The sequence below is a fragment of the Perca fluviatilis genome, chromosome 5 (assembly GCF_010015445.1).
Source record: "Perca fluviatilis chromosome 5, GENO_Pfluv_1.0, whole genome shotgun sequence".
Lineage (NCBI taxonomy): Eukaryota > Metazoa > Chordata > Actinopteri > Perciformes > Percidae > Perca > Perca fluviatilis.
The window spans coordinates 42,332,501-42,345,185 of NC_053116.1; the positions used below are offsets into that span (position 1 = coordinate 42,332,501).

Genomic DNA, 12,685 nt, shown 5'->3' on the forward strand with positions numbered 1-12,685 from the left:
ATAAAGCTAACAACGGTGTCCGATTTCAAGTTAATGAATATTTGTGAATTCCAGAGGAATTCTAAGAGGAGGCCAATAGCCCAAACGGTGACTTTGCGCGGGTATGAGGTGCTGTGGGCTGCAGCAGCCGTGCCGGAGCTCAATCGAGCTCACAGCAGGCCGGGGTCTGTGGAGGAAGGCAGGCCGGGCAGCAACACAGGCAGCACCAGCCTCTGAAATCCGACACACAGTCGGACAAAATTTGCAATTAGACATCAATTTTCGTAAAACGGCCCATATTTGACCTCTAAGTAGTTGATTTCTCAAAAAATAAAAAGAACAAAAAGATAATTTACCATAAAAAAGTCTCAGAAGTGAATTTAATGGTAAAATAGCATATGAACAATGTATACATTTTCTGAGATCTGCACGACCTAGATTCAGAAGACTACCTGATCTCAGGTCAGTTGTGTAGCCGATGCAAATGTTGGGGCGGGACCGTTCTCTTAATACACCCATGGCTGTGACAAAGGTTCCGGATTTTGAGATGCTTACGCAAGCAACTCAGCTTTGTTGAGATTCGCCCGTTTTCAGCGGCAGTTTCAAAATATGAGATTTTCATAGTAAAGGGGTGTCAATGGGATTTTGAGCTTATATGTATGTCCTATTTACCCACCGAACTGTCGTTATTCAACTATGACAGGGTAAAATCGGTTTTGCATTCTATCACCCCTTTAAAATCCAAAATGTGAATGCAATTTCAACAGCAGCACAACCTTACTGCATACTAGTTGTCTTATCTGATGCCATCACTAGGCTGATTTAATAATATAATTGAGGCTGCTATATTTAACTGTGAGTTCATTTCATTCAGGTGTGAGAATGGTGGATCAGGAAAGACAGGAAGGCAACAGGTAGGTCTAACATGAGGTGGAAGTGTAGGGGGAGCAACTTGACACCAACAGATTAATTTCTTCATATTATTAATATGGAAAAACTAATATGGAAAATCTATTACATAATGTTTGTTTGACAATATGTCTTAGTGGAGAAGAACACAGACAAGGAGTGAATGAGACAGACATCAGGTGGGCGATGGCATCAGGTAGAGATGAGACCAGTGATGACATCACGTAGAGATGAGACCAGTGATGACATCACGTAGAGATGAGACGAGTGATGACATCAGGTAGAGATGAGACCAGTGATGACATCACGTAGAGATGAGACCAGTGATGACATCAGGTAGAGATGAGACCAGTGATGACATCACGTAGAGATGAGACCAGTGATGACATCAGGTAGAGATGAGACCAGTGATGACATCACGTAGAGATGAGACCAGTGATGACATCAGGTAGAGATGAGACCAGTGATGACATCACGTAGAGATGAGACCAGTGATGACATCAGGTAGAGATGAGACCAGTGATGACATCACGTAGAGATGAGACCAGTGATGACATCAGGTAGAGATGAGACCAGTGATGACATCACGTAGAGATGAGACCATTGATGACATCAGGTAGGAGTTCTACTAGTTAGACCACACTAAACTAAAGGTCCAATATGGTTTGAAGTTCTGTTGACCAACCTATTCACTGTGTCCTTTTTGGGGAAAAATAGTGCAGACAGAGATGGAAAATATAACAGTTAGCCTCTGTCTGACAGCAGAGACGTAGTAAACAAATCAGAACACAAATTTAAACATCCGCAACGCATATGCTCAAATGCCATCAATGATGATTTATTTATTGTAATGAATATACAGTACAAGAAAAAAGTGGGCTACAATAATGTGGTTGTCATGGGGGCAACCAGGGGTGATGATTAGGTTGCCACTTGTCACAATTTGGGGGGGAGGGTCAAAATTGTTGCTGCATACCCCTCTGACACTGGCTAGTTGCGCCCTTGCTGCTGCTGCTGTTTCTCTGTCTCCTCTTCTGTTTGGAAGCAGCTCCACATCATCTGTCCTCTGATATGAAAACAGCTGAGTTATGATCATATTGAGTGGAACATTAAACTAGCAGCCAGAGAGTCTGTTTATCACACATTGCTGACAGAAAACGCTGCGGTTTAAAGTCAACTCGTTTTCATAACAAACACAATTTTCTCCATTAAATATTCAGCTGATGGTCTGAAGTTACCTACACTGTAAAATATTACAGACCCATTTAGTTATGTCCACTTATTTCTTATTTTTAACTGAACGAGCTTATGCAAGTTGTGGATTTTGAACTCAACTTTATGAGTTTTTGAAAGTTAAACTTGCATTTATTCATTGGGTTGACTATTTAAAAAAATGTACGTGTTGATTGAACTTGGGTATGTAAGTTAAGTTATCAGTTGAAAAAAAAGTGTGTGTATGTGTTGCAACAAAAAAGAGCTGCCTTTCGAGTTTAAAATAACCTGTCTTCTTCCACAGCAAAGTTAAAGAATGGACACAATAAATTAATTTTACACCGCCGATAAGTGATGTAGCCTATTCAAATTTCTACTAAAATATAAAACGTGTTGTGGAAAACAAGAAAGCACTGGTGCCCGGCGGAGGGGGTACCTGTCAACAACTTGTGAATTTCACTTATCTCAAATTCAAATGGAAAGTTCTTTTCAAAAGTCAAACGTTTAGCTCCGCCCACATTTAGCCCAACCCCGATCTGCAGTCAGGTGCAATTGGTTCATTGGCTGGCCAATTCCCATGATGCAAGGCGGTAAATAGAGTTGTGTTAAAATTTTCTGAAAAGTTTGCAGTTTTTTTGAAATACAAATGTAACTTTATGAATTCCGTTTATTAAACGTGTGTTTAGAATGTAGTGTTTTGTTGCCTGGTAATTGTCATTGTTGTGCTGGTTTACATTTGTAACCATGAGTTAAGTGACTTAAGTTACGTTTGATAAGAAGAGCTGGAGTATTACATCTTAGACATTGAGCAGTAATAGGCTTTCTTCAGTCATTAATCTGTGGCGTGTCACTTCACTAGTGGCCATTTTATGTCAAGTGATGCAAGATCAATAGAGAGGCCCCTATTTTGCAGCGGGGCCCCCTGGGTTTTTCACCCAAGCACCCATGCTGTCTCTGCTATAAAAGTGGTTATGTTGTTTTAACTTGAAACTGTGAGTTGAAATAAAGCAGGAAAGTATGTTTGTTATACTAGGCAAGGAAGGTTTCTTGCATTATTAAAGAAAATAAATTATTTGTTTTAACTTAAAGTATGAAGTTAAACCAAGTAATGTAAAGTTAAATCAACTAAAAGAGCAACTTTAACAAAACTAGAACACTGTAGTTACATCAACATCTTTAACTTTAATTTCTAAGTTGAAACAAAGGCAGTCTTCAAGTTGAGTGAACTTCGATTTTCATGGCAGCAGGGGAACTTGCATTTCCAAGTTAAACTAACATGAAATTTATTACAGTGTAGCAACAGTGTATGTTACCGTCAGTGTTAGCCGATTTATTGGAATAAGCTCACACAAATGGTAGTTTAACCTATGATTAACCTGGAATATCATGCAGGCATTCTGAAAAACATTATATTCGGTAAGCCTTAATATACCCAGACGATGAAATAGAGGAAGAGTTAGGGGTGAACCGGGCCCACGTTAATGCCGGTATGATTATTTTTTCTGTAAAATCTGTAGTGGCTGGGAAAAGTATTACAACATATGACATTAAAATAGTTTAAATGAGGCTCAAACAACGTTTTGTATAAGGTGAGAAGTGCTGAGTGTGGGAGAAAATGTCTAAACTTAAAAAATAACCCAACATATTTAGATAATGTTTTTGTTAGATGATCAATATGACATTTGAAATTTAAACATTCATCAATATAAACACCAAGGAATTTAGTGGTGTTTAATCTTTCAATAATTTGGTCATTTATTTTAAGACAAACTTGCCTGTTTTCCATTTGATTTTTATTGGAATGAAACACAATGTAGTTCGACTCGAGAACGCGTTACCAAAGCGACTGAGAACAACTGTAAATGAGTTGAGCTGCTCTACAATCTGTCCCTATCTTCCTCTGGTTGGGAATCACTGCCCGGTATAATGTAGAGAAAGAGGAGAGCCCTCTGCTGGCAAGATCTGTGCTAACATCCTAGAGACACACCTGGTAACAGAATACAGGTAAGAGACAGGAATAACACCATCACACATCCTAGAGACACACCTGGTAACAGAATACAGGTAAGAGACAGGAATAACCCCCCATCTAGAGACACCCTGGTAACAGAATACAGGTAAGAGACAGGATAACACCATCACACATCCTAGAGACACACCTGCTAACAGAATACAGGTAAGAGCCAAAGTCATCATGTGTTTGTCACTTTATGTTTCTCTGAATTAAAGAATGTTTCTGTTTCTTCTTGTTCAATGCAAGAACACAACTAACAGAAACAGAAAATGCTGAGTCATGCTGCTAACCACCAACTCAGGTTTTAAATAGTTAAAGAAAAGATTCAAACTCTTTTTGTTAGTTCATCATTTTCACAACTTTATTAAATTTATAAGAACAAAACAATTTGAATTCAAATTCACTCTTAAAAAACTCTTTTATTTCTTACTAAAATATATTAAGTTTATGACCAAATGTGACAAATAAAAATCCTCAAATCTTCATCTTGAAGTAGCTGGAAATATTTAGTATTTTAGTTTAGAAGATTAGTTAGAGACACAGAACAAGTCTCATGACTAACTTTAGGTAAATGTTTAAAGTTTGAATCTCTAATAAGGTGACAGAACAACAATCATACATATAATTACTTTATAATATTACTCTCACATGAAGAAAGAGATTTAGTCTGATGAAAATAGATTTTAAACATTCAACACTAAAGATAATTTATATTTTAAACAAATTAAATAATGTTAATGTTAAAACATCTCCACCACAACCTGAAAATAATATACATAAAATATCAGAAATCAGTAAAACATGTCGGTTATATTTCCCCACAGACGATAAATCAGATAAATACTAAAGTCTTGTTTTATTCTAACAACAGTCTGAAGCTCAAATATATTAAGTTTATGATCAAATATGACAAGGAAAAGCATAAAATCTTCATGTTTGAGAAGCTAGAAGCTGTGAATATATTTAGTATTTCTGCTTGCAAAGAACCAGACTTTTCTCTGATGAAACCAGACGCAGCAACTCAACATTACAGCTCCTCCCTCTTCCTCCTCCTCTTGTTGGTCTTCTTGTCTTCCTTGTGGAAGACTTTTCCATCGGCCTGCTTCCTCCAGCTCAGTTTGATGTTGTGGTCCAGCCCCTGGGCCCTCAGCTTCTGTTTCAGCTGAGACACAAATAAGGGGGTAGGGGGAGTGCAAATTAAAACCAGGGCCGTCCTTCACAACGTTTTCAACATTCTGCATCAATTTATTGTGCAAATGTCTTTATGTATGTAAAGGAAATTGTTATTTTATTCAGTGTGGCGATGTGCAATCGATGTAAATAATCAGTAATTAAAGCAACCTAAATCCACCAGACTCAAAAATCTAAAGAAACGGTAAGTGGTACTACGCTATACTCTGGTCTTGACCTGTATGCATTTGTGGTGTCTTGTAAGCCCATCCATCCATTCCCTATTGCTATTGTTAATCAATGTTATCCTCCCTCTCTCTCTCTCCCTCTCTCTCTCTCTCTCTCTCTCTGTGACAGTGTGACCTATGTACGTCAATACAGCTACTGCTATTAATACTTAGCTAGTGTTATTCGGATGTGCACCAAGTAGTAGGCACACTGTCAAAATTTCTTCCGGAATTTTCTAGTTGTTATTATTCTCCTGTATTGTTCAAAACTTTCCGCATATTCAAAACATCACACATGTTTGGGGAAGTTTTTTAGGAATCATGTCGCTCTTGTTAACCTTGTTAAAGCCATGAGCTCCAAAGTTTAAAAGACATGACGTCAAAATCACCAGAGACACGTTGTGTTCTTTAACTCCCCGATGGTGCAAAGTAGACACACATCTGGTTTTCCGTACATGTTTTGGGGGAGTGGGATGTCTTTCATATTTATTTAGGGGGACAAATGTATGTCTTCTAAATATATGGGGGGACACACCCCTGCATCCCTCCGATATCTACACCTATGATCCAAACTCCTCCACATCATCACTCACAGAGAGACACATCACATCCTGCACTGGTAGGTAGACTGGACTCATATATACTTTCTTCTCTTGTTCATACTTTTCTCAGATTGCTGGATTGTATTTGTACATTTTTCTGGAGTCAGATAGAAGCTGTGTTGATTCATAATTAGTCCTAATTCTCCCTCAGAGTGCCACTACTAGACTCTCTACTTATGCACAAAGCTCATGTCATGTATCTGACCAAAGTGATGTAATGTGTATAATATATATAGCTTTTAAATGTTCTTATTTAGCTGTATTTGTTATTATAACAGTTTCTTTAATGCTGGAAGGTGAATAAAGTTTTATCTTCTTTTAATTTGCTTTTAAGAGTCATTTGGTTGTTCTGTTTTAGTATAAAAGTATAAAACCTGATTTACCTGCTTCAACATGGCCTCCATCACAGCAGGGTCATTCAGATCCACATTCTTCTTGTTCTCAAACTTCACTTTCAGCACTTTCTTTGAAGCAGACACCACTTTGTAAAAATCAAACAAACTTTATGAGTTCAAACATTTCTGTGTGGATAATAATCATCATCCTGTTCATTCCTCATCATCAGTTTAAACAATAGATTCAACACTAACTGATCATCTGCAGCTGATCACCACTGCATGCTAACTTTACTAACTATTCCATGGAAATGATCCACATCATCATGTTCACATTTACTCTCCACAACTTGATGTTTGGTGGTTAGAGTCCCGGGTTAGCACTAGGGAGGTAACGATGGTTAAATATGGATATAAATGTGTAAAGATAACAACCGGTTGAGATAAGAAATGAATGTTGATGCAGTTTTTAAACGTCCTAGAGTGTAATCTACTTTAGATTGACCTTGTTTGACTTCAGACGTCACTACGTCTTCTTACTTTATTTATTTGAAGAGATTTGTTTCTATTAATTTAGTTATTTAGATGTGGGATTTGTTTTAAACATCTAACTTTGTTCTTTAGATAAAATACAGTTTCAGACTCACTTTTAATAAGAGGACACATTGGTTGTTTGGCAGTTTATAGAAATAAAGGAAGATTTTCACTCATTCTGTTAAAAACATCTTGAGAAAACTTAAAAAAAGCTGAATTGAATCCCGGGTTAGCACTCACCTGGACCGTAGCAAATGAACGCTCTCTCCATGTCACAGGACCAGCCCTCCCAGGCTCCTGATTGGCTGAAGTCTGCAGCCACACAAGTCTCGTTCCCATTCTTGTTATCAGGTTGCCCGTTCTTCCAGAAGCTGAATGAGGAGGTACTTCCATCTGACCACTTCCAGGAGTCTCTGAAAAGGCCGATCCAGGGATAGGATTCTCCAGGTATCACCTCCTGTACCTTCTGGTTCTCTGCCATGTTTCTCACACTGGCCAGGTCTGTGTAATGAGCTCTGCAGTAGATCTGGGCTTCAGGCCATGTCATAACGGTGGTGACGATGACAGAAGTCACATCTGATCCTGAAAATGGAGTAGAGAGAAGTGTAGAGGCAGCATAACATACAACCTCCCATCATCCACATCTGTGATTCATGTCTTTATAATATCTAAAATAAATCCACTGAGATATAAAGAACCACATCAATAAACTAATGAATAACTGTATTTACCAACAGTCTCTCCACATTAATAAGAAATGTCTTTAACCTCAGAACCCTAAAGGATCGTCCACGATCCCAAAGGGCACCTCTGATTCATATTTACATAATTTAATAACCGTTGTGGCGACCTCTCCCAATCTGCCTGCCTGTCATGTTTTCTCCTTTGTCTGCAGGTACTGGGAGTGGGCGGATAGGTGTAGCTGGTAGGGTCGTCTGTACCTGGCCATCTGGGCGTGGCTTAAAGAAGGCATAAAAGACGGGTCTCTTGGGAGTCTCACACTCTCTCAGCTGGTCCTTCTGCAATCATCCACCATTTTGTTCTTTGTTTGGTTTGGTACACCTTACAACACACATCACATCATTCATTCACTCGTCCACACATGGCAAGCACGACTGATGTCTACGACATTTACACACCCCACTATTGCATTTATGTTTAGTTAAATTTGTGTTATTAGTATATTTAGTTAAATAAACTACATTTTTGTTAATCTGTGTGTGACCTCCCTTTTGTTGCCGGCCTTGAGCCAAGCGGTAACACCATAAAACGAAGCATCTTACTGCTTATTCCTGCTAAAAGCTAAGGAGTTAGCCATCACGGGGGTGTCTTTGGTGTCTTTACAGAAGGGTTTCTATCCAGCCTGGAACTTGTGCCTTTTTTCGGAGTTGTGGAGCAATAAATCCAAACTCTTACATCCAAGATTTATCCACTTGATGTCCATAATTTATCACGTTTTCGGTCATTTCTACCACTAGCTCCATCGCGTCTTAGTATAAATCTCCCATGATGCTTTGCGAGAGTGTGTTGACATTTTTCAACCAATGGGAAGGCAGGTCCCGCACACAAAGACTATATAGTTATAGTGTTTGAGTTATAATGTTCATTAGGTTTATTTTTACACTGGATGACTCCAAATATGTAGGAGAACTGTTTTAGACAACACAGATGCTTGTGTACCCTTGCTGTGTGTGTGATATCAATAAATATGACATTATTATTTTGATTATTGGCAAAAGTGTCTGGATGTTTTTTGAAAAAATGTATATATTTTGTCAACTGAATAAGTTATAATGTTCATTTCTTCATAGTTTGACACCCAAGACATATAAGAAGTGTTTTAGACAGGAGATTGGCTTAGCTTGTATTGCTCTGTGTGATATCAATACATATCTGTGAGATTCATGTTCCATTTTATTTATTTATTTGTCTTTAAAGTCATACAACCTTTTTTACATTCAAGTGACCTCACTACAGCACAAATATTCTAATAGACCAGTTTGTCCTGAAAAAAATGATGTTCATAGATTGACTGTAGACAACAGGGTTGATGTTTTACAAGCTTTTTTAGAAAATAAAACCAGACGGACAAGGAATTGTAAAAATGGCCTCAGTGTTATTATTAAATCTACAAAACAATCTAAAATAAAAGATTATATTGTATTGTTGTTTTTCTGCATATTAATATTCTCTCAGGTTAATTTAACTGCTGCTCAGTCAGCTGGAAAGCTCTTTGAACGGCACTAACCTGTGTGAAAGCTGCTTTTAGTCAGAGTGACTGATACTACAGAGGCCTGAATAATGAAAACAAAGAGGCAAAGAGAAGCAGAGAAGGGAAACTTCACTAGTTCATATTCTCACCTCTGACATCTGCGCAGACTGCATAACGGCTGTTGTCACAACTGTCGTTGTACCAGAGTCCATTAAAACCCATCCTTGTGCAGATTTTTTCACTGTATCCAGCGATTGGTCGTCCAGGGTACCATCGTCTGAACTCCATCTCCCCGGGTTTGTAGTAACTTGGGTCTGACAGAGACCACCTCCAGTTGCCACCGGACAGTCCTATCCAGGCTCTCTGATTGTGATATAAAGAATTAGACTCTGCTCTAGCTTTTTGTTGAAGACCAGATGTTTACCTAATCTTTCCATCTCCAGTCTTGATACTATCAGTCTGATCCTCTACGACTCCTTCATTCTGTTACCCTCCTTTAATAACTCATTACCAGAGATAGTTTCTGATCACTCAAACTGATTTTCAGTTAGCTTCTCAAGAACATAGATCTCTGTTGTTGTAAATACTGTTTTGTGATGTTTTAGATTTGTTTTACTGCATTAGTTGTTTCTATGTTTCAATGTCTTGTTAGTCTTTCTAACACATCATCTTCTTTTGTTTCATCCCTCTGCTGCAGCTCAACAGGGAAACACTGTCTGCTGAAGGTTAAACTCAAACACTTTAGACTTCTACTACATTTCAAAGATAAATATTCTACTTCTTACTGCTCTACATTTAGTTATTAGTTCCTATGGAGGGTTTCAAACCTGCTGTCAGAAAGACTTTGAGATGAAAGAGAGAAAAGTGAACTCACGTAGCTGTTGTTGGAGTAGAACATGTTGTCTAAATCTGCCGTGTTGGTCAGGTTATTCATAACCTCCATGCTGTCTACAGTGACCAGGTCTGTGTGTTTCTCTCTGCAGTATCTTTGGGCTTCAGTAAAGTTCTTCCTGTCATAAACAAAATAGTACTGAAGTCCAGCAGCTGATGAGACAGCACTCAGCCCTGTAGGGACACACACACATATAGAGCAGATTTAATATTTTATACTATATTATTTAACTGTTTTTGTATTTAACATTGTCTTTTAAAGACATTTTGTATCACTGTTATACAGATAATAAACAATTTTATATTTCAGTTACACTAACAGTGTAATGTGTGTCTCTGTGTGTGCCTGTGTGTGTGTGTGTCTGTCTCTGTGTGTGCCTATGTGTGCACACGTGTCTGTATGTGAGGGTGTGTGCATGTGTGTTTGTGTCCGTCTTTGTGTGTTTGTTTGTCTGTGTCTGTGTGTGTGTGTCTGTCTTTGTGTGTGTGTGTGTGTGTGTGCGTGTGTCTCTGTGTGTGCCCGTGTCTGTGTGTGTGTCTCTGTGTGTGTGTGTCTGTGTGTGCCTGTGTTTGTGTGTGTGTGTGTGTGTGTGTGTGTTTTTTGTGTGTCCATGCCTGTGTGTGTGTCTCTGTGTGTGCGTGTTTGTGTGTGTTTGTGCGTGTGTGTATGTTTGTGTGTCTGTCTCTATGTGTGCCTGTCTCTGTGTGTGTGCATGTGTGCTCGTCTGTGTGTGTGTCTGTATGTGTGTGTGCTCGTCTGTGTGTGTGCGTGTGTGTCTGTCTGTATGTGTGTTTGTGCGTGTGTGTAGGGGTGAGGGAGGGAATTTGAATTTCACACACACACACACACACACCTTCAGCCACCTTCCAATTAATACACTCATGCAGGCAAAAAATAAATATGCATCCAAATTAATGTCGTTGCTAATCATTAACTTACTCCAGACTGTGAACAACAGAAAAATAAATTCCTCCAGCATTTAAAATACCGAAAATAATTCATTTTCACTTGAAGTTTAAATTCCACTTTATTTCACATAAAGTGGAATATGATATGAATATGAATGAGTTTTTAAATCAGCCCCGTTTCAAGGAAAAGGAGACAACGTGCCTTTTGTTCCTGCAAATCGACTGGACCGTGTTCCCGCTCCACTGCCCCGGACGGTACGAGGTTAACTCTGTTCTGTTCACCGGAGAAAATCCACCGGACTGCACACCAAAAAGTAAGAGGCTTTCATAGTTCTGGGGAGACTTTACAACTAGTGTGTTTTATTAATGAGTAAAAGTATTGCTGTGAAGAATATCCCTGATCAAGATATTGTTAAAAGTTGTGTTGAACTGTAACTGATAACTCCCGCCGAGGAGGAATAATTACTGTACAAGCGAAGCCATAATCCTGCTTTTGTCAGGCACTACGGTGATATGATATAAAGACATTATATCATATTCCTGTGGAGGGACAGAGTGTGGGACTATCGCACCGCGGAGTCAGCTGCTTGGTCGCAGAGAGTAGCGGAGAATAAACCCTCTCTACCGTTAAACAAGCCTCAGACTCTGCTGTAACGCCACGGTAAGTTAGAGTCTCGAGGAAAACGAAGAGAGCGGTCAAGATTTTAAGGGTTTGCTTTCTAGCAATTGTGCTTTCCCCCCTGTAACAAACTACAAAGAGCCTACAAGGCAGGCCCTCCGACCACCATCTTGAACCTCGTGTGGCCCTGCTACTCCTACCCCACACACACACAAACACACACACACACACATTTGCTGGAACTGTAACAAGTAATTAGAGTTGTGACGATTGAAAGATTATTGATTGATCATCAGTATTTTTAAGTTAAATAAATTCTGTTATATTCCAACTAGTAGTTGTCTGGGATTATTTGAATATTGTATTGTAATAACAGCTGGATTATACAGGTTAGTGTTGGATCTTTCGCCCTTCTTGTTTCCCTTTGAAAGCTACAAAGATAAGTTAATGACATTATTGAGATCTGTATTTAAAAGAGACCACCTTTGAGACTGTTTTTCACAGTTCTGCGATTGGTCCCTGAGTCCAGGGTGGTGCCCCGTTTTGATATTTGTTAATTGATAAAGTTCTTAATATTAATAATTTTATTAATGTTGTTAAACATCTTTGATAATTTGCCAATAATTGAGTCTATAACCATACCAATTCCCAACCTAAGATAATAATTTAACAAAAGTGTGTCATATTGTTCTGATATGAGTTCTGTAGCCACAAGGATATATAGATGTGTAATAAAAGACTATAAACATTAATAAAACATATTAAACACTCACCTGATGCAGCCATGATGAGCAGAAGAAGTTTGTCCATCTTGTCTGCTCTCCGTCCTCCTCACTGTGGGACTTCAGACAGGTCGCTGCTCATTTCACTAATTGTTCAGAATCATTTGGAAATGGAAATACGTCAGAGGAAATAGTTATTTGCATGTAAGCAATCTTTGTCAGTGACCTTAAAGCTGCGTTCTTGAGAATTAAACTTTGCTTTAATCATAAAAAATGCTGTGTATATTAAGAGTTTGTACAGACGAACTTGCTCTTATACAGCAGATTATGATGAGCTAGCCTCAATTTCA

The 12,685-nt window shown here is 38.6% G+C and overlaps 1 protein-coding gene across 1 annotated transcript; it reads right to left on the minus strand.

The window, feature by feature from the left end:
• Positions 1-4,992: 4,992 nt before the first annotated feature.
• Positions 4,993-12,471, minus strand: LOC120559083 (lymphocyte antigen 75-like). Its single transcript, XM_039800505.1, has 6 exons — positions 12,387-12,471; positions 10,069-10,259; positions 9,344-9,557; positions 7,223-7,564; positions 6,497-6,594; positions 4,993-5,276 (listed from the first exon to the last, which is right to left on the minus strand). The coding sequence occupies exons 1-6, from the start codon at positions 12,421-12,423 to the stop codon at positions 5,142-5,144; spliced, it is 1,017 nt and encodes a 338-aa protein (XP_039656439.1). The 5' UTR covers positions 12,424-12,471; the 3' UTR covers positions 4,993-5,141.
• Between the last annotated feature and the right edge of the window lie 214 nt (positions 12,472-12,685).

What these genes read in the sequence shown, in the direction of transcription:
- LOC120559083 (XM_039800505.1), bottom strand. Translation starts at nt 12,423, where the DNA reads ATGGACAAACTTCTTCTGCTCATCATGGCTGCATCAG. An exon ending in GTTCATTTGCTACGGTCCAG is followed by an intron (nt 6,595 to 7,222) that starts GTGAGTGCTAAC and finishes ATTTTTACAAAG; the next exon opens with TGGTGTCTGCTTCAAAGAAA. An exon ending in TGGAGGCCATGTTGAAGCAG is followed by an intron (nt 5,277 to 6,496) that starts GTAAATCAGGTT and finishes TTTGTGTCTCAG; the next exon opens with CTGAAACAGAAGCTGAGGGC.